The sequence below is a fragment of the Mytilus galloprovincialis genome, chromosome 10, assembly GCF_965363235.1.
Source record: "Mytilus galloprovincialis chromosome 10, xbMytGall1.hap1.1, whole genome shotgun sequence".
NCBI lineage: Eukaryota > Metazoa > Mollusca > Bivalvia > Mytilida > Mytilidae > Mytilus > Mytilus galloprovincialis.
This window is the reverse complement of record NC_134847.1, coordinates 2,116,951-2,138,183: the sequence shown is the minus strand read 5'-3', so window position 1 is coordinate 2,138,183 and position 21,233 is coordinate 2,116,951. Positions and strand designations below refer to the sequence as shown.

The following is a 21,233-nucleotide window of genomic DNA, read 5'->3' as shown; positions in this document are numbered from 1 at the left end:
AAAGTCCAGGGTATAGAAATTTGACCCAACTCCCTATTTCCTCAACTCATCGCCAGGTAATATTTGCACTCTGCCTATCTGGGATGAGATGGACATTTTCACAGGTTGATTGGTGAAAAAAAAACGTGAAAAAAAGTTTCTTCCATTAACAGGAAACAAAAATGATGATTATGAATTAAAGTATAAATTTACTGTATAGATGTTTCCAGTGTCACAAAATAGTTTATAATTTGTCATGTGACCAGATCACTTATAACTTTCATCCTCCTGATAAGTGTCTAATTATAGAACATGTAACATGCATGTAAACATGGTTTTCCAATTAACAGTGGGATATTGTTTTATCAGGATGTGGTCATAAATAAATAACATGGACTTCATTGTTAATTAATTGTTCAAGTGTCAATATTGTCTGGGTTATAGACTGAATCAATATCTGGAACATATTTTTTTAAGTAAGATAGAGTAACCTCCCTTTAAAATATAATTCAGCAGATGTGTGTTTTTTTAAAATAGAAACATAGTTATCTCCCATATCGAATTGTTTCAGAAATTTGAAACTGAATTACTTCCCTTTGATCATAAAAATAATCCTGACTAACTCTAATATTGATCTGATACTTTTAATGGGAAGCTTATGTATTTTTGTGAGCAGTATCCTCTGGAGATGAATAACATTTAGATGTTGGTGAAGGATAAATCCTGAGGGGTTTCTGGTGTTTGATCTGCTAAAACTGTGACTAATAACCTATAAAAGATCTGCATTCTAATTCAGCTTGAGTGTCTGCTAATGGGACAAAAAACATGACAGGGTTAGAGTAAGATCTTCTCATATAAGTGCATAATTTCTCCTCAATATTTGCATTCCCCAATTTCTTATTGAGTGGTATATAGTTATAGGTTAGTCCATCCATCTACAACTGTACAGTTATTTGTATGTCTGACTTTGGTATCCGAAACTATTGGTTCTATACATTGTTTGACAAATTTGTTGTGAAAATTCTGAGGACTCTAAGTACTCACATCATGTTCTTGTGTAGCTCCTATTTCCTATTTCCATCTTGATATTTGTTGGGGGGGGGGGGGGGGGGGGGGGGTCTTTGAATTGAAGCTACTTTGGACCTTGTCAAAACTGCACACTAAACTGCACATGTGTATTAGCTATTCCTAAACCTCTTATAAAACTTATCCTATTTTAGTTTTTTTTCATTATTTTTTCCTGTCTCCCCATAGCAAATCATGAACTTTGCAAGTGCCCAAGTTAAAGATTAGATTAAGTTGAAAGATGTTGCAAATTTCCTGACAATGGGAATGCTTTTAAGAATTATACATTGTATCAAGGATTTATATAATTAAATATAAGTTATATAAAAACTTATACAAATCCTTGATTGTAATGTGAAAAAATTGTAAGTCGTTTACATATATATATACTAATGTCCATGTGTCCAAGTATATTTTGTACCTCCTAGCAATACTGGGTAACTGGGTACTTTCTCTGGAACAAAATCATATCTGTTCATGTTGGAATAAATATCCCATGTCCTTGATTCCAGTTAAAACAGCTAGATGCTTGTATTTATTTTGCCTCATACTAAATGACTTCATGCCAAGTTTTATTTATTAGTCAATAACCAGAGGTTTACATTTGACAGATGATGTTAAGACTATAAATTCTTATGAAGAAGACATTTTTGTATCTGTCTAATTATTAAGTACAGTGTTACACACATTTCTATTGGCTTTACACATATATATACCAGATGTCCCTCCTATAGTGAAGAGTAAACACTAACAATTTACAAATGACAAAATACATGATAAAAATCTTCTGGTAGCATATCTGGTGTGGGCATATGGTGTTTAGAATAGTAAAGCCTAGTCAGATATTTATTGAAGTTTTGTGATTGTTGATTCCGTTACTTTTGTGTACTATTATTTGACCCCTCTAGACATAGCGTAAGGGCCGTTAAGTTTTACCTTATCTGTCTGTATGTTTGTCCTACCCTTACTTTAGTTTGCCTCAACCAAATGTTATGAAACTTATACACACTGCTTATTACCACAAAACACAGATCAAGTTTAACTTTGGTGGCATATCTTTCACTGTTCTAGAGTTATGCCCCTTTACAAATCGAAAAAGTTGGTGATTTTTTTGTTACATTTAGTACGTGTCTCTAATTTTAGTTTGCCACAACCAAATGCTATGACACTTATCAGTGGCGGGTCCAGAACTTTTCATAAGGGGGGGCCTGCTCCAGTCATGCTTCAGTGATTCCTTATATAATCAACCAAATTTTTCCAAAGAAGGGGGGGGGGGGGGCAGGCCCCCTGGATCCACCTATGTATTTACACAATGCTTATTACCACTAAATATAGATCAAGTTTGAATTTTGATAGGGTTACTTTTACTGTTCTTCAGTAATGATCACTTTATATATCTGTCTTTTATTCATTCAGTGCGAAATAGATAGGTATAAACTGATCATCAATACAATGTCTGCAAAAATGTGCACTATAAAATGAATATCAAAATGTAATATTTTGACCAGGTGACCAATCCAGATTCCTAAACTATTTTGTGTTTTGTGTTTTTGTCTGTCTGTCTGTTTTTTTTCCCCCCTTTTTTAGCCAATGTCCTTGTCAGTTTATTTTCAACCTCCAATTGCCCTTCGGTATCTTTTGCCTCTCTTTTACTTTAGTTATACATTTTTAGTGTTTTTTTTATAATTACCCAAAGTGCTTTAATGCTATTAATAATAAACAAGGAAAATATACAGATACATTCACATTATTTTAATGACATGAATGATATTTATGATTAATATATCTGTTTTACTATAAGTAGATATCAGGGGTTACCATATGGTTGTAAAGGCAAATGTAAAATGTGGTATTGTGTTGTGGAATGGTTTTGTCATCTATTGTTTCAATGCTGATTTTAGGTCATTGATATGTCTTCTGAGTACTGCCTGATATTATTTTGGCAGAAGGGCATACAACGCGGAACTCTTTCGTGAATGCCTTCTCATGAATGATTATCATAATACGAAAACTCACATGGAGCTACTGAATCAAGTGGGCATGTAATACATAATGAATAATTACACCAGTTTTTTACTTTCTCCTTTACTTTACTGTCTGTTAGAAATGTGTATTCAGGTTAATATTTGTTTGTTACTAACTTAAAAGACATCAAGGTTTTTTTATATATTTTATGAGCATTTTTGTGATTATCTATAGGATAAAAAAAAAAGACAAAAATATTTACTACTGAGAATTCTTTAGAAACACACTATTTCTGTTTAACTTTGTATATCTATTTTACTTATCACAACTGATTCCATTCCATTTAAATATTCCAGACGACCATCGACTGTTTTACTTTTACCAATTTACAAAAGATTTTCTAATATAATTGAACATTAAATTATAGTTGTTTCCCTGAAGCAGACTATCATCAGTAGAGAACTGTGTTGTTATATTGGCATGGCATCAAACAAGAAACACAAGTCTGTTTTTAGAAACAAGATACATGTATTGTCATGGTTTTATTTCATTTATAACTATATGAAGACAGAGTTTTTATACAACCACAAACAATTGGGCCATTCCAGTTAATTTCTGACAGGTGGGGATGGATGGGGAGATTTTTTTCATACCTATCAGAAAAAAACATCATAAAAAACTACCTATCAGATCTATAAATTTAGACCTATCAGATGTAGAGTTTCTGTTCATATTGGGTGGATGGGCTTTCATGGGAAAAAATGACCTATCAGGATTTTTTACTGCAAGGATTGTACCCATCAGAATTTAAAATACAATACCAGATAATGCATGATACGAAACTGTCTTCATTCCAAAGCACCCCTAAGATCTGAAAAAGGTATTTTTTGTAACCCCTAAGATGTAATTATTTTTAATTATTTACTGCTGCAAGACCCTCAGAAATTTTTGCGTATAAGTGTACGTGTCAGATGAAAAAACCCAAAATTTAACCACTAAGATGTATAAATTTTACACCCCTCAGAAAGGACCATCCATCCCCCTTTAGCAGATATTAACTGGAATGGCCCATTATTTGGTATAACGCTATGATGTTGTTGTCTGCATCTGCTTTGTCGTAGTTGTCGTCCAAAGTCACATTTGTTTTCTGGACAATAACTTTAGTTTTAGTAAATGATTCTCATTTCATTGAAATTTTACAACAAGGTTCATACCACAAAAGAACTGTTGGGATTGATTTTGGGACTACTGGTACCAACAGTTTAGGAATTAGGGGAAAAAAACGCATTTTTAAAGTTTCCAGACAATAACTTGTGTTTAAGTATATGTTTCTCTCTTAAATTTTACTACAAGATTCAATAACACAAAGTGATAGCTGGGTAATGACTCCAAGGGTTTGGGGGGGGAGGGGATTGTCTGTTTCATGTGAAATGGACACATCAAAACGGGAAAGACTTTTTAAAAGTAAGATTAGAAATACATGAGAAATTTATTGTTTCATAAGTTTTATGGAAATAAACTCATCAAATAAAATTGAGAATGGAAATTTGGAATGTGTTAAACATTGTTAAAGAGACAACAAGATACCAGGATTAAAATTCCATACACCAGACATGTGCTTCAAATTACCCAACACGGGGAAATATGAATCTTCCTAAAAGTTTGCATGCACCAGAAAAGTGCTTCGTCTACACAAGACCCACCAGTTACACTCAAATCTTTAAGTTTTTGGAAACTTTTCGTCCATTTTAATTATAATCAAAAGACCTGGATTATATACCAGGCATATACTATTTAAGAAAGATCCAATAAATTACAGGTCACATAATTCATGGTCCCTAACTAACAGTATTCTAAATAAATTATAAGTGTGAGAAGTATATATGTAAAACAATTTTAAACAAAAACCAAACTGTACAGATTTTTCAAAACTCTTTTAAAAAGCTTGGAAGTAATTAAGTAACGAGATGATTTTAACATCCATTCTGCTACAATTTGATGTTATGTTTTTAATGTTTTCTTTGTCTGTTATGGTGTCTAAGAAGCAGAGAGAATCCGGGATGTGTAATTATTATGATATAACAGTAGAATTTGTTCACTTTACTCTAATTATTGCCATAATTAAATGCATATTCCTATCTATATAGTTGTTTGAACATCTGGTACTAGCTAAAAAATACCACATGCAATTTTGCTTTTTAGTGCCCCTGACCTACGATACATGTAGTAGAGGGGCATTATGGTTTCTGGTCTGTGGGTCTATTCGTCTGTTCATCTGTCCCTCTGTCCCACTTCATGTTAAAGTTTTTGGTCAAGGTAGTTTTTGATGAAGTTGAAGTCCAATCAACTTGGAAGTGCACATGTTTCGTATGATATGATCATTCTAATTTTATTGTCAAATTAGAGTTTTTTGGCAAATTTCATGGTCCATTGAACATAGAAAATGATAGTGGGAGTTGGGCATCCATGTACACAAAATGTACTTAATGGACACATTCTTGTTTATGTATAAATGACTTGTATTTTAAGTATTCATAATTTAGAAAAAAAATCTAGTTAATAAAAAAACTTTCGAGTGATTATTATGGTCAGGCAAAATTCTTAAAGATCGTGCCATTATTGCAAATAAGGTAATAGATGTCCTGGGATAGAATTTAATCCTTAGTATTTCAAACATTTCAAAGTTTTGTAAACACTTCAGTGAACAAGGAAGTATAATCCTTATTTAAAGTTGAATGTGGAGCAGGATCTGCTTACCCTTCTGGAGCACCTGAGATTGGTGGGCTTCGTGTTGCTTAGTCTTTAGTGGGTCTCATTGGGGTCTAAGCGTGACCAAGGATTGCCAATTTTTTGTAAGCATGACACGTGAAAGTCAAATTATTGTGTTGTGAAAAAGGGAAATGAGGTCTAGCGGGACCTGGGAAATGACAAAAAAATGAGAATTGCTTACGTAGATAGTGTAAGCAAGAAACGAAAATCTGACAAAACAGTAAGCGGGATCAGGGATCGGAACCCCCTAATGAGACCCCCTCTTTAGTTTTATACATTTTGTATTGTGTTTTGTTATTTTTCTGTTTGTCTTTTCCTTTTTTAGCCATGGCGTTGTCAGTTTATTTTTGATCTATTATTGTCTGACTGTCCAGATAGTATCTTTTGCCCCTCTTTAATAAAGAGCAGAAATCTGCACAAGACAACCGTCTTTTAAACACAGCAAGAAAATGAAGCCCACACCCAGAGGAGGGCGAATCAGCTGGCCCCTTAGTAAAAATGTGAACTAGTTTAAAAAAAAGTTTAGAAAATGGACGTCACACTTCAAAACTCCACAATATATACATGAACCAAAATTTTTATAAAACATTCAAGACGAACATTATGGCGTGAGGCTCCAGACTTGCGACAGGAGCAAAAAAATTTTTTTTAATGTATTTATGTTCAGTCAATTAGACTGTTAATATTCATAAATTTGCTCCAGTTTATTTCTAAAAGATATATCATGTACGTTTTAATATGTATTTGATACCAAAATTAAAGTAAAAATTGTAGAATGTGTTTTTTTACTGTTGTAACTTTATTCTTTTAAGTGTTGGGATAATTGGATAAGAGGTAGACAAAAATAAAAGAGATAGACTTATTTATGAAGAAAACGAAAATTTCATTAGGTTAAATGATTACTGTAACAAAATATAACATAAAACGAGCAGTTTTTATGGTCCTATGAAACTGATTAAGAAATATTTTCCCATAAGAACCATTATCATAGATGAATTTCAGTTTCTGTGTCTTATAAACATTTATGGTCAAACTAAAGATTAACGCTATGAAGAAATCAATTGTTTTACGAATAAACAGTTATGAAGGAAGCAATGGCAGATATAACACTATGATTTTTTTTCTTCAGATTATTATCCCATCCGATTATATTGATTTGACAATGTTTCTATTTACTAGGTCCAATTCATCAATAATATTCTGTTTAGATATTTCATCCTATGTTATCCCTTGTCTTAATAACTTCATCATTATTTAAATGAGCGTGGAATTTTTACATTGAACATAAACATAAGAGAACTTCACCAGGAGTCATACTGATCTAAAAAGGCTACATAATTGCATTGAAGATGGGTTTTGTAAAACATCTTGTTGATTGCTAATGTGACTTTGATTAAATTAGAAGCACACACCAGGTCGTGTAACGGTTCTAATAATAAAGGCTCATGCTGATGTTCTATAGATCATGACTTTATGTTTCTGAATATTTAATAAAATGCCTCTAATGAAATTGGTTCCAGAGAATGGGGGAAGTTCTCTTGGATCAAACTGTTTGATGATATATTGGTTGAAATGGAATGGATTTATTTAGTGTTCTTTGACTCATAGCGCTATTAAAAACAGCAGTGCTTTTTTGTTCTTTTTTTCGTAGGAGAATTTGTTGCTTAAGATTGTTTTTTATTTGCTAAAAATGAAAAAAAAAATCATTAATTGCCTATATTTTCTGTTACACAGTTTCTAAAGTGGCAACCATGCAAATGATGAGATATTTCTTGGTGGAAAATTTGTATGGATTTTAATTGAAAAGTGTTATTATTTGTAAAACAGTTACAGCCTACATAAATTATGAAAAAGGGAAAATATAAGAGTGCAGTCGTGCTATTGATGTTATTATAAAAAAATATAAGTGAATTGGAAAATTATCTGTTTCAATCAAATGTTTTGCCGAACAATAAATAATGGTATAATTCTAAATAGCAAAAGCAGAATTATTATATTGGAAATAAACATTGTAGAGATGTATATTGACATACTTGGGAAGGAAATGAATATGTGGATTTGTGTAGAACAAGAGGGGTTACATAGTTCAAAATAGTAAATTCTGCATGGAATATTGGAAATTGTTAAACAATGTGGAAATATATATTGACATATTTGTGAAGAAAAATGGCTTAGAAAGACATTGAGGTTAAAGTAATTATTCAGCATGGAATACTTATTTAGCATAGTGAATTGTACAGTTGATTGATTCAAATGTTTTGTTTTTGTTTAATTATGTGCACTGATTGGATATAAGTTTTAAAATGGGTACATCATCCAGCACATTAGAAAGTCCAAATATAGACATACATGATGTGTTTAATGATCAATATAGGATTAAGGTAAATATGTCTTTTGGTTATAGTGTAATTGGGTTGCTGTCTCTGACTGACACTATGTCGTTGGTTTTGGTGTCAAAGGGTTGCTGTCTCTCAGACTGATGCTATGTCGTTGGTTATAGTGTATTGGGTTGCTGTCTCTGACTGATGCTATGTCGTTGGTTATAGTGTAATTGGGTTGCTGTCTCTGACTGATGCTATGTCGTTGGTTATAGTGTATAGGGTTGCTGTCTCTCTGACTGACGCTAAGTCGTTGGTTATAGTGTATTAGGTTGCTGTCTCTCTAACTGACCCTATGTCGTTGGTTATAGTGTATAGGGTTGCTGTTTCTCTGACTGACGCTATGTCGTTGGTTATAGTGTAATTGGGTTGCTGTCTCTCTGACTGACGCTATGTCGTTGGTTATAGTGTAATTGGGTTGCTGTCTCTCTGACTGACGCTTTGTCGTTGGATATAGAGTATTAGGTTGCTGTCTCTCTGACTGACGCTATGTCGTTGGTTATAGTGTATAGGGTTGCTGTCTCTCTGACTGACGCTTTGTCGTTGGTTATAGTGTATTGGGTTGCTGTCTCTGACTGACGCTATGTCGTTGGTTATTTGTGTCATTGGGTTGCTGTCTCTGACTGACGCTATGTCGTTGGTTATAGTGTATTGGGTTGCTGTCTCTGACTGACGCTATGTCTTTGGTTATTTGTGTAATTGGGTTGCTGTTTCTGACTGACGCTATGTCGTTGGTTATTTGTGTAATTGGGTTGCTGTCTCTGACTGACGCTATGTCGTTGGTTATTTGTGTAATTGGGTTGCTGTCTCTGACTGACGCTACGTCGTTGGTAAGTGTATTGGGTTGCTGTTTCTGACTGACGCTATGTCTTTGGTTATTTGTGTAATTGGGTTGCTGTCTCTGACTGACGCTATGTCGTTGGTTATTTGTGTAATTGGGTTGCTGTCTCTGACTGACGCTATGTCGTTGGTTATTTGTGTAATTGGGTTGCTGTCTCTGACTGACGCTATGTCTTTGGTTATTTGTGTAATTGGGTTGCTGTCTCTGACTGACGCTATGTCGTTGGTTATTTGTGTAATTGGGTTGCTGTCTCTGACTGACGCTATGTCTTTGGTTTTGGTTTCAAAGGGTTGCTGTCTCACTCGACGTATATCTAAGACACATCGATCTCCTTGCTTGAATGAGATCTGTCTAATTGTGAATTTTAAGGATCTTCATTAAATTTAATCTAATATGTAAAGAGGATTTACTTGTAATTATAGCTTGCTGTTCAGTGTCTCAGCCATTTAGGCTCTGTGTTGAAAGCCATATCGCAAACCTTGACCTATAAGGGTTTACTTTTATAATTATTACTTGGATAGAGAGTTGTCTCATTGGCACTCATACCACATCTTCCTATATCTAAATCATTATTGAGGGAAGGGAGCTATTTGAATTTGGCATACAGCTGCAAACAGGGGAAATAACTTGTAGATGATTCAAATATATCCAAATATAGATGTACATCAGGTGTTGACATTAATGATCATATAATGGTTAACTTTTATAAATTGTGACTTGGATGGAGAGTTTTCTCATTGGTTGACTCGTGCCATATCTTCTTATATCTATTGGATTAAAAATGTATGACCCCAATAGGTACGCAACTAAATATAGCAATGCAATTGACTTGGAAAACCTTCCAAGTTGAATTTGACAGGTTCTTTAAGGAATCAAAGTTGAACTATTTTACTTGGTACATGTATTTGGGGGAAATCCAAATATACATAGCTTTTTTAATGAAATTTGTATCTTGACTTCTTATTATTTTTGGATAGCGTTGTGACAGACACCAGCATGCACAGTATTCAATGTTGACTTCTTACTAATATTCTCTACTGTAAAACATTGGACATTATCTTCTCTTTTCTGTTTTTGCCCCAGCGTCAGCATTCATATCAACTTATGAGTTATGAATGTCCTTTGGTTTCGTCCGCCTCTTTTTTTATCTTGTGAATCTTTAGTCAGTTAGTTCTTGGAAAATATTGGTCAGTAAAATTCATATTGAATTAATCATGGTGTTTGAGTGATTTCAAGTAAAATAGTATAGGAAAGTTACAAAGAACAAACAATATAAATAAGTGAGTCTAAATATTTATTTTCTGGCTCTTGGAGGATCTGACACTTAATGTGGGTGGCATACATTCATTAAGATTTGTTTTTTCACCATTTAAAGGACAATACTTGTAACATTGATGTTCACTGGTGCCATGAAGCCTTTAAGATTGAGGATTGTGGAAGTAGATAATGACAGAAATATTATTCTTATTATAAATATTTGTTAAATAAAAGTATTATGTGTTTGATCTTAGTGAATCTTGGTATGTAGGTGATGAGATTGGAATTTGTTTATAAACAAATGTAAGTAATTGTTGTCAATCAATTGATGTAAACAGTACTCTCTCAGTCTTGGCACTTTGATAGTAATGTCATTCAATGAAACACTTAATTGCTAATTGACAATATAAAAAAAGAACTATTAAGTATTATGAAATTCTTTGCTCATAATACAGCAGTATATCAATAAATCTGAAAGTAAATGAGCAATGGCATTTCGATTGCAGATCTTGAGGAGTTGTATTCCAGTAGAGGGCTCAGTTAGACAGCCTGCCTCTGAGATCTCCAAAACTCTGTCATAACACTGTACTTTAAAATGATGACTCAATATATGTTTCTTGTTGCATTAAACTAATGTTATAACTGTCTGATTGTAGATCTATACAGATTGGGCAAACCATTACTTGGAAAAAGCTCGTAATAAAAGGTTCATCAGTGATCTTCAACAAGATGTTTCTGATGGTGTCCTCTTGGCTGATGTCATAGAGGCAGTCAGTAAGTATCATTCCTCAACTCAAACCTCAATCATATACCAGGGTTTGATCTCAGTTTGGGCTTAGCAAAGCATTTTATTTTTAATTTGTAGTACATGTAGTTGAAAACAAAATTGCTAATAAATCTTAATCAGGTCAGGTAAAAGGATCTCATTTTAAAATGAAAATTGAAGGCACTTTTAAATTTTTGATAACCCATGTTTAAAAATTCAAATTGAAATGGCCTGTAGATGCAAGAAAATGGGTTAACACATGAACTCTTTTTTGGTGTAAAATATTACCATTCTGATGTTACACACTAACAATAAATATCTTATAATTGAATTCATTAGTAGATAATTAGTTGATTGTGTAGGTACTTCACTACCTCATTATGATAGAGTTGACAGGTTTATATATTCTGTAATTACTCCTAATATTCATACAGTGTACTTTACTGATAACTCAGCCAATTAATTTATATTATTGCTTTGTCTCCCAGCATGCAAAGGGTTTGTATTAATGGAGGCTTTTAAACAACAACAAAAAGAACCAAACAATACTTTATTTTAAGAGGGTTACACCATTCGGTATAGAACTAATCGTCCCTGAGGCCCTCATAAAAAAACCAAATACATACAGGCATACATTAGTATACCAGAGGGACAGTTAAACTCATAGATCGAAAATAAACGGACAACGCCATGGCTAAAAATGAAAAAGACAAACAATAGTACACATGACACAACATATAAAACTAAGAATTAAAGCAACACAAACCCCACCAAAAACTAGGGGTGATCTCAGGAGCTTTGGAAGGGTAAGCAGATCCTGCTCCACATGTGGCATCAAAGTAAAAGTCAAGTATAATGAAATATTAAAAAATGATTTGTTACATAATATTTATAAGTGGAAGAAAATTACTGTTTCAATAACTCCAGCTTTGAGTACCTTAAAAAAAATAACTACATGTAGGTTATGTAGGCTAAATTTTGCTGAAAAATGTCTACCAGCAACATAACAAAATAGTAGACCCAATTCAATAGAAGGTTTCCCTGTACATTATAATAGTCTTTTATAGTAATGATGTTCAGGTCTTGAAGGCATAAAACTTTGCTCAGTGCTCGGAGCACAAAAATCATGCTCGAAACATGAAATCCAGCAATTTGATTGGTTGATTTTCGAGTCTGAGTACAAAAATCATGCTCGAAAGTTTTATGACCGTGAGGCCAGATATAAACTTGTATCTATTGGCACAACACTTTATATCAGTTGAACTTGTTTTGAGGAAAGGATAATCAGGAACACAGGGTGGACTATTTCAGTTTTTAAGCTACTTTTTATAGCTTGAAAAATAAATTTTTGATAAACTCTTGATCAGCGTTTTATATTAAATAGGAGAGTGTGACTAAAAAGAAAGCCATTACATGTAAAAGATAGTATGAATTAAATACCATGGGAAATCTATCTAATTTTGTATCAGCTTTATACGTTAATTGTTTTCTTAATTGTCCATTGATTTTCATGAAGATGACATAAAAATGGCTTCTTTCCCCGATTCTGATATAAGTGCAGAATTAAAAGTGTAAAGTCCATTTGCTATTTGTTATAATTGAAGTTGTTGATTTTTATTTAAGAGGACCTTACAGGGAATTACTGTTTTATTATACCAAAGACATCCTTTCATTATATAAATGTTAAATTTTTGTATTAGATAAGTTTTCAATTAGTTGTTTCAATATAGAAATCGAAGAATTAGTCATTGTTACATTGTATAAGAGAATTTACCCTTTAGGAACCTCATCAAACTTGGCAAAGTTCAATTGAATCTGTGTATTGGGTTTCTTTCTGGAGATACAATGTTTCTTTTTCATCACACTTCATTATTTTAACGAAAATGATGGATCGTAATTATGATATTCTTGGACGTATTACATTACAACCGTATCCGGTCTCAGTCAATCTCAAGCAACATCATATACATTTACCCTTAATCAATCTCTCTAATTGGTTCTCATTATGTAAACTCAATTATGATTGGTTCATTCAAATTCTACCTCTGAAATGATTGGTTGACATAGATTTGTTTTGAACTTTGGTGGAATTTCTCTTTTGTCAAAGTAATTGGTAATTAAATCATGGTAGGATGTTATTTTTAGTTGTTCTTATCCTATTTTATTGTCCATTTAGTTTATGAGGTTTGTCAGAAGATTTATTTTTGACAGAAGATTGCAACACTAGATGTTATTAGTTATAATTTAGCTTTTATTTCTATCCAATTATGGGGACATTTTTTTTTAAAGGATAATGAATATCTTGTATAAATAAGAGTGAATTGCCAAGATTATGATCTCATAAGGTTTTTAATTGGTCTGAAATTCTCTCATTTTAAAGATTTGGTTAAGAATAAGGTAGCAGCTTATAATGGGATTTAAGGCCAACAATATCATAAATTGAGTGACAAAGTGTTGCATATTAATCAGGATAGAGAATATAAATGCACAAGTTTCTAACTAACTCAAATAGTTCAAGCCCTATTTGTCTCTGTTTCTTGTAACTTTTTTAGCTCACCTGGCCTAAAAGGCCATGTGAGCTTTTCTCATCACTTGGCGTCCCTCGTCGTCGACGTCGTCGTCGTCTGTCGTCGTTAACAATTTTTCAAACATCTTCTCCTCTGAAACTACTGAATGGATTTGAATGAAACTTAGCATGATTGTTCCTTAGATTATCCTGCACAAAGTGTGTGCTTCGATTTTTGATCCGTCAAAAAACATGGCCACCGTTACTTAAAATAGAACATAGGGGTCAAATGCAGTTTTTGGCTTATATCTCAAAAACGAAAGCATTTAGAGCAAATCTGACATGGGGGTAAAAATGTTCATTAGGTCAAGATCTATCAGCCCTGAAATTTTTAGATGAATCAAACAAACCATTGTTGGGTTGCTGCCACTTAATTGGTAATTTTAAGGAAATTTTGCAGTTTTTGTTCATTATCTTGAATATTATTATAGATAAAGATAAACTGTAAACAGCAAAAATGATCAGCAAAGTAAGATCTACAAATAAGTTTATATGACCAAAATTGTCAATTGACCCCTTAAGGGGTTATTGTCCTTTAATGACAATTTTTCACAATTTGTTCATCACATTTGCTAACTTTACAAAATCTTCTCCTCTGAAACTACTGAATGGATTTGGATGAAACTTAGCATGATTGTTCCTTAAATTATCCTGCACAAAGTGTGTGCTTCGATTTTTGATCCGTCAAAAAACATGGCCGCCGTTACTTAAAATAGAACATAGGGGTCAAATGCAGTTTTTGGCTTTTATCTCAAAAACGAAAGCATTTAGAGCAAATCTGACATGGGGGTAAAAATGTTCATTAGGTCAAGATCTATCAGCCCTGAAATTTTCAGATGAATCTAACAAACCATTGTTGGGTTGCTGCCACTTAATTGGTAATTTTAAGGAAATTTTGCAGTTTTTGGTCATTATCTTGAATATTATTATAGATAAAGATAAACTGTAAACAGCAAAAATGATCAGCAAAGTAAGATCTACAAATAAGTTAAAATGACCAAAATAGTCAGTTGACCCCTTAAGGGGTTATTGTCCTTTAATGACAATTTTTCACAATTTGTTCATCATATTTGCTAACTTTAAAAAATCTTCTCCTCTAAAACTACTAAACCAAATTCAACCAAACTTCAACTGAATGATCAGTAGGGTGTATAAAATAAAGTTTGTGCTTTATTTTTTATTTCGTCAAAAAACATGGCCGTCATGGCTAAAAATAGAACACAGGGTAAAATGCAGTTTTTGGCTTATATCTCAAAAACTCCAGCATTTAGAGCAAATAAGACAAGAAGTTAAAGTATTTATTAGGTCAAGGTCTACCTGTCCTGAAATTTTCAGCCGAATTGGGTAACTGGTTTTTCAGGTATAATGCCCCTGAATTGATGATTTTAAAGAAATTTTGCAGTTTTTGGTTATTATCTTAAATATTATTATAGATACAGATAAACTGTTAATAGCAAAAATGTTAAGCAAAGTAAGATCTACAAATAAGTCAATTTGACCAAAATTGTCAATTGACCCCTTAAGGAGTTATTGCCCTTTAAAGACTTTTTTCACAATTTGTTCATCGGCATGATGTTGACTTACTTTAAAAAATCTTCTCCTTTGAAACTGCTGTATCAATTTCAGCCAAACTTAGGCTAAATGAGTTTCAGAGTATCTAGTATAAATTTTATATTTCATTTCCTTGTATGTCAGAAACATAGCTCCTATGGCTAAAATAGAACATAGGAGAAAATGATTTTTTTTTTGCTTTTGAAGAAAATAGGACGATTCAAAGAACATTTAAATAAATTGAAAAGCCAAAATAATCATTGATGAGAGATTTAACCAAAAAAATTAAGGTGAGCGATTCAGGCTCTTGAGAGCCTCTTGTTTAATCTAGTGATCTATAGTGAAATTAATAAAACAACTGTATTATCAAGGTAAAAAAAATAAAACTATTTTCACTGAGAAATACCTACCGAAAATTTTAAAGTGAAAAGTAAACTGTTACACCAATAACTTGTTGTTTATGATGTTTGTTGAAAATCTAAAAAAGAAGATCTGTTCATTGAAAAGTTGAATAGAAGATATAGTTCTCAGTGGCGGATCCAGAACTTCTTGTAAGGGGGGCCCGCTCCAGTTACGCTTCAATGATTCCCTATATAATCAACCAAATTTTCACACGAAGGGGGGGCCCCCCCCTGGATCCACCTCTGGTTCTTAAATACCTACTGTACATTAGGCTGCTTTAATGCTCACAGTCACTATAAAGTGTATAGGACCCTCAACAATGAGTAAACTCATATCATATGAAATAACATGATTAAAGGAACATTGATAAAAAAAAATGTGAATCAATTTACAAAAGAAACTATTTATGATAACTGATTAAATTTTCGGAATTGTAATTAGATTTTAATTCACTGCTAGTAAGTAGGCTGTATCCTTGTTGGGTTATACAGTATAAACAGTAATTTATCATGTATTATGCTTGGCACCAGTACAGACAATAATACTCTAATGAATTATTTAGTCGCACAATGAATCGCTTAGGAGTCAATCGTGAGAAATATTTTCTGTGTATTCTATGATTTGGTCAGACAATTGAAGAGGACACTTTATATCCATAGGTTTAATAATTACTTCAGAGAATAAAATTTAATCTTCATTTTCTACTTCATTTAATCAATTATAGTTGTTTTGTCTGTAGTATTTTTCTCCATTAACTCTTTGGAATCAGGAATATCTGAGAGTGAAAAGTTTACAGAAAAAAAGATGCATGATTATATTTTGTGGGAATAATATTTGAAAAGGGTCTAAAAGAACAAGGTCATATCAAATTGTCCCAAGACTTTTACAAAAAAATCTGCTATCAACCCCTTATTCCAAGAAAGTTAATACAGGAATTTAATACCAAAGATAATGGCACTTGTTTGAGATTGCTATGATGTCAGCTTGAACCCCCTCCCCCCACACACACACAATAACAAAAATGCTGTCAGATATCAAACCATTGTTGGAGTAGTCTCTGAGGTTGAACATTATCCCATGGTTGAGGAAAGACCCTTGAGGAATTCTTCACATGACAGCCATCTTCACATGAAAACTTCAATACTGTGGGTTCATTTATTTTAAAGGGATTGAGGAAAACTTACATATTTGAGGATATTAAATTTCATGGTTTTGGCAAAGTTTTCATACATTCCTTAAGAAAATTTTTAATGACTTAACATTTAAATTGTGTTGTGCTTGTATCCAGGAAATCCAGGAAAATTAGTATCCTTGAAACGAATATTAATGAATCTACAGTACATCATTAAACAAAGGTTTTATAAAACACCAAAAACTACCAACTTTTATCATGCCTATTCTTTCTGGATTTGTTGATATAAACGTATATTTTAAAATTCTGTCTTTTTTTTCTCTTTCCAGCAAATGAAAAAATCAGGGAAATAAAGTCTAAACCAAAGAATACAGCTCAAATGGTAAGTCATTTTGTCTTTATATATATGGTATACAATAATATAATATTTTTGAAAGAGTTATGCCCCTTGGAATTATTGATGATATGGAAAATTGCACAATGTTAGCACTCTGAGGTGTAGAATTCTTACCAGAATTTTATGAAACTTATATCATTAGTTTATATCAGCAATGTCTTTGACAATTTTGAAAATCAGTGCCCATCAATTATTTTAAAAAGAGTTATGTCCTTTTGAAATATTGATTATATGGAAATCACATTGCATTTTTTGTGAAGCCTATATATAAATATATATTACAGTAAGATATTTATAAAAAGTTTTAAAAAAAAACAATATAAGTTATAATGTCCTTATACTTTGGATAGATAAAATATGATTAACAATGTCCAAAATGGGGACATTGGAACTCTGTTCTTTTATTGCTTTTGAGAGTTATTAGCCATGATAGATATTTTTTCAAATCATCTAACAATTTTTATCATTCATTTTTCAGAATTTTTCAATAGTTTTTTATATAGTCAAACATACAGTTTGGCCTTGACTTTATGAATTAATTTGAAAAAAATTTATTGATTTACCTGTTGTTTCTATAGAAACAGCTATCAATCATCAATAATTATTAAATATGGATTAGAAATTGTAAAACTGCATGTAACAATTGAATATTTATAAATCTTTGATTAACTTCATAGGAAACTGGATCGGATCGCATTATTGATAAACTCATTTCAATGTGCAAGGTGTTAGGTCCGTTTCTTCAAGGTCACATGACCATGTCAATATCTCTTCTCACCTGGTGATAATAAAAATTTTAGGAAGTACAGTTTACCTGGTTTTAATGTAAACAGCTGTTTTTCGCTTCTTATTTATTTATCAAGTTTAAAAAGAGCACAGAGTCAGTCGTGTGGCATGACAAAGGCGGTGTGTACCACCCTTTCATCTTTGATATTTATCTCTGATGACTGTGCTTTCTTTCATTCCTTAGTTGTCTTTTTAAAGTGCTTGAACCTAAAGATTAAAGTATAAAGGTGGTAATAGTTTTAAAAGGTAAAAACTTTACTTGTGTTGGGTGACGTAACACTTTGATTATCAACCCTGTATTGTTTGTATGTTTTTGATGCTTAACACCACTTTTTTTACACTCTTGGCTAATATCACAGTGGCCAGTTTTTATTGATAAAGATATAGGATAGAGAGAGCTATCAACCTTTAATGGTAGTAGACTGGCATTTCTTGTCAATTTAATCAGAGTCAAATGCACTTTGCTACAAGCAGGATTCAGGGGCTAATCTAGCTATTTTCTAAAAGGGTGGCTCAGGGCAAAAAAGGGGGATTTAAGCCCCGTATTGTTCAATATAAAACTTAGAATTTGTTTGGGGTAATTATTCAATATTTGAAAATTTTTGGATTTACATTTTGTCTGAAAGTTTTATTGTAGTAATGTATTCCAGCTGTCACTCAGCTTTCTACAGAGGCCCCAGAGGGAGGCCATAATTTGATAATTATAGTTTTTCTGTTGATTTTCTATTTCAACGTTTTTCATTCTGATCCAAAATGTGATGATTATTTTGCAATAAAAGCCATATGACAATTGACAATTTTCATTTTTTATATGCCTTTTAACTTAATTACTGATGCGCAAGAAAAAAATGAAATTGATTTCCAGTTGTGGAATCGTAACATCTGTCTTCCTCATTGATTGTAAACAAAGTAAAGTATTACTATAACACCTGTAATCATGATTACATCACGATTCTGTTACTTGTGTCTGGAAGGCAGGTAAGATCCTCATGTTTGTTGTTATTTTTGTTTGTTTTGAAATGTAGGTTGCAAACAATTTGATGTTCATTAAAAAAAATTTAATGATTGGGATTAAATGAATGTATTTTTTTATCATCTACAATTTAGACATGTATGAATTTAATATCAAATAGTATTGAAAATTAGGTACTAAATTTTATTTAGATAAGAATAAATAGAGGTTACGGCTTATATATATTGAAACCTCAATAACACAGCAACCCAACCACTGAACCAGACAAAAGTTAAAAAAAACTGCAAGGTCAATGTTTTATATACACTCATTAGAGATAGACTGATCATACAAGATGTCACTATAATATGTCATTTCGTTCACCATGTTTCATCTTAGGTTGTTGGGAATTTTATTTTTTTTTAAGGGGGGGGGGGGGGGGCTGAAAAAGTTAGCATTACATAACTTAAATATTTCAAGCATCTGTCAAGCATGATATATTAAGTTAGATCTTAACCAAGAAAAGCATGTTACATGTTTCCCATGATGATTGAGAAGCCTCAGTTTCATACTTTTAGACCCGAAATTAAGGGAGATAACTATGATTTGAAATTGAATTGACCTCTTGAGATAATTATGTTTATTTGTGTCATTATGGGTTACTGTGATTTAGAATATATGCAGCCCACTCTTTTATAACGATAATGATTGATGAGCAAAACAGTAGAGCTGAGTAAGATATTTAAACATTAATATCAATACTTCTCTTTAACTTATTTTGAGTTGAAAACAGTTATAAAAATCTGTCAATATGAGAACCCTGAAAAAACAGACAGAAATTCAATCAAAATCAATTAAAGTCTTAAAGCATGCACCGTGTGATGCTGCTGTGCCTTTAAAACAGTGCACATGCTGCTGTGCCTTTGAAACAGTGCACATGCTGCTGTGCCTTTGAAACAGTGCACATGCTGCTGTGCCTTTGAAACAGTGCACATGCTGCTGTGCCTTTAAAACAGTGCACATGCTGCTGTGCCTTTAAAACAGTGTACATGCTGCTGTGCCTTTAAAACAGTGCACATGTTGCTGTGCCTTTAAAACAGTGCACATGCTGCTGTGCCTTTAAAACAGTGCACATGCTGCTGTGACTTTAAAACAGTGCACATGCTGCTGTGCCTTTAAAACAGTGCACATGTTGCTGTGACTTTAAAACAGTGCACATTGCTGCTGTGACTTGCATAAGGTCATTTTCTATCCAAAACAGCTCACTTGTTTAAATGCAAAAAATCTGTTTTAGAATGTTGTATTCATTTGATGCTGCCTCAGGGTAGTAACATTTTTTTTTTAATTTATGTAATGTTGATGTAGAACTTCAGAAGTAGGCATTTGTTATACATTTTAACCTATTAATAGGGCAGTAATTTTTTATTGGTCACATTAACGATATATATAGTAATTTTTTGTCTTTCATCTCTGATGTTTGACTAATTTAGTAACAAATTTCAGAATAAATCCAATAAAATTCTCATTGAAATTATATCCTTTTCCAAACAGAACCCAGAGGAAGATAAACATCCGTGATTTACAGAGTTCGGAATATCTAATTTGACTTTAACTCAATTGTCAAATTTTATTTTGAGAGAAAAATGAACCCTAGGGAAGAATGTTTTACAAAATTTACTTCTTAATCAAGATATATTTAAAATCAATAGTGGCATGACTCAATTTTTCCGATTCTTGGTATGACTAGTTCTCTAATAGAAGTACACTTTAGAATTGATTGTTCGTCACTTTTCCTTCCTTCTGACCTTTTGACTTGACAATGGTCGCGTCCATCTGGTGATGGTAGAGTGTCCACTTCAGTGTGACCGTGAACGAGATGACTAAAAGTGTCAAAACAATAGAATCCATCAGTATTAAGTGCAGACATGTCTCTCACAGGATTTCGTAGAAATTTACTCACAGGAGTGAAATCTATCATTATAATCATGTAAATATCATAGGGTGTAATTTACAAGGAAATTAGATACAAGTCAAATGATGGTTCATTAAGCTGATTAATCCGGAGAGTTTGAGAAGACACGGATTCAAGGACTCTCCGTTGTTGCATTGGAAAATACCTTAAATGTTCCGATATTTTAAATATCACCAATCAACTGTCTTTCAGATAGAATCAGTGATTACATGCTCCAATTGTTTGAATATTAATGAATGATTAATTTAGTTGACCTTTTTCTTGTCACATTCAAAGATCTTTCACGATTGCAGAGTTCATCCATAGCTGCAGACAAAAAGTGCAATACTTGGGAACTGTTACATCAAAATAAATGTTTATCTTATGTACCTAATGATTTTGAAAAATGCAAGAATGCAAAAAAAGAAATGAGAAAATTTGACAAAATAACAGAAATTTTAAGTTTTAAAGTTTTC

General features: G+C 32.5%; 1 protein-coding gene across 17 annotated transcripts in view; it reads left to right on the top strand.

Annotated features, from left to right (window-relative positions):
* The window catches only part of LOC143049654 (neuron navigator 2-like), a 342,816-nt gene that overhangs the window by 163,989 nt on the left and 157,594 nt on the right, over positions 1 to 21,233 (top strand). For 16 of the 17 annotated variants that reach the window (XM_076223278.1, XM_076223289.1, XM_076223271.1 and 13 more), the window contains 2 exons: positions 10,911 to 11,028; positions 17,001 to 17,053. In XM_076223278.1, coding sequence (XP_076079393.1) covers positions 10,911 to 11,028; positions 17,001 to 17,053 — 171 coding nt within the window. Of the gene's footprint in view, positions 1 to 8,032; positions 8,160 to 10,910; positions 11,029 to 17,000; positions 17,054 to 21,233 lie in introns of those variants that run through there. The other variant, XM_076223276.1, reaches the window with a different exon arrangement.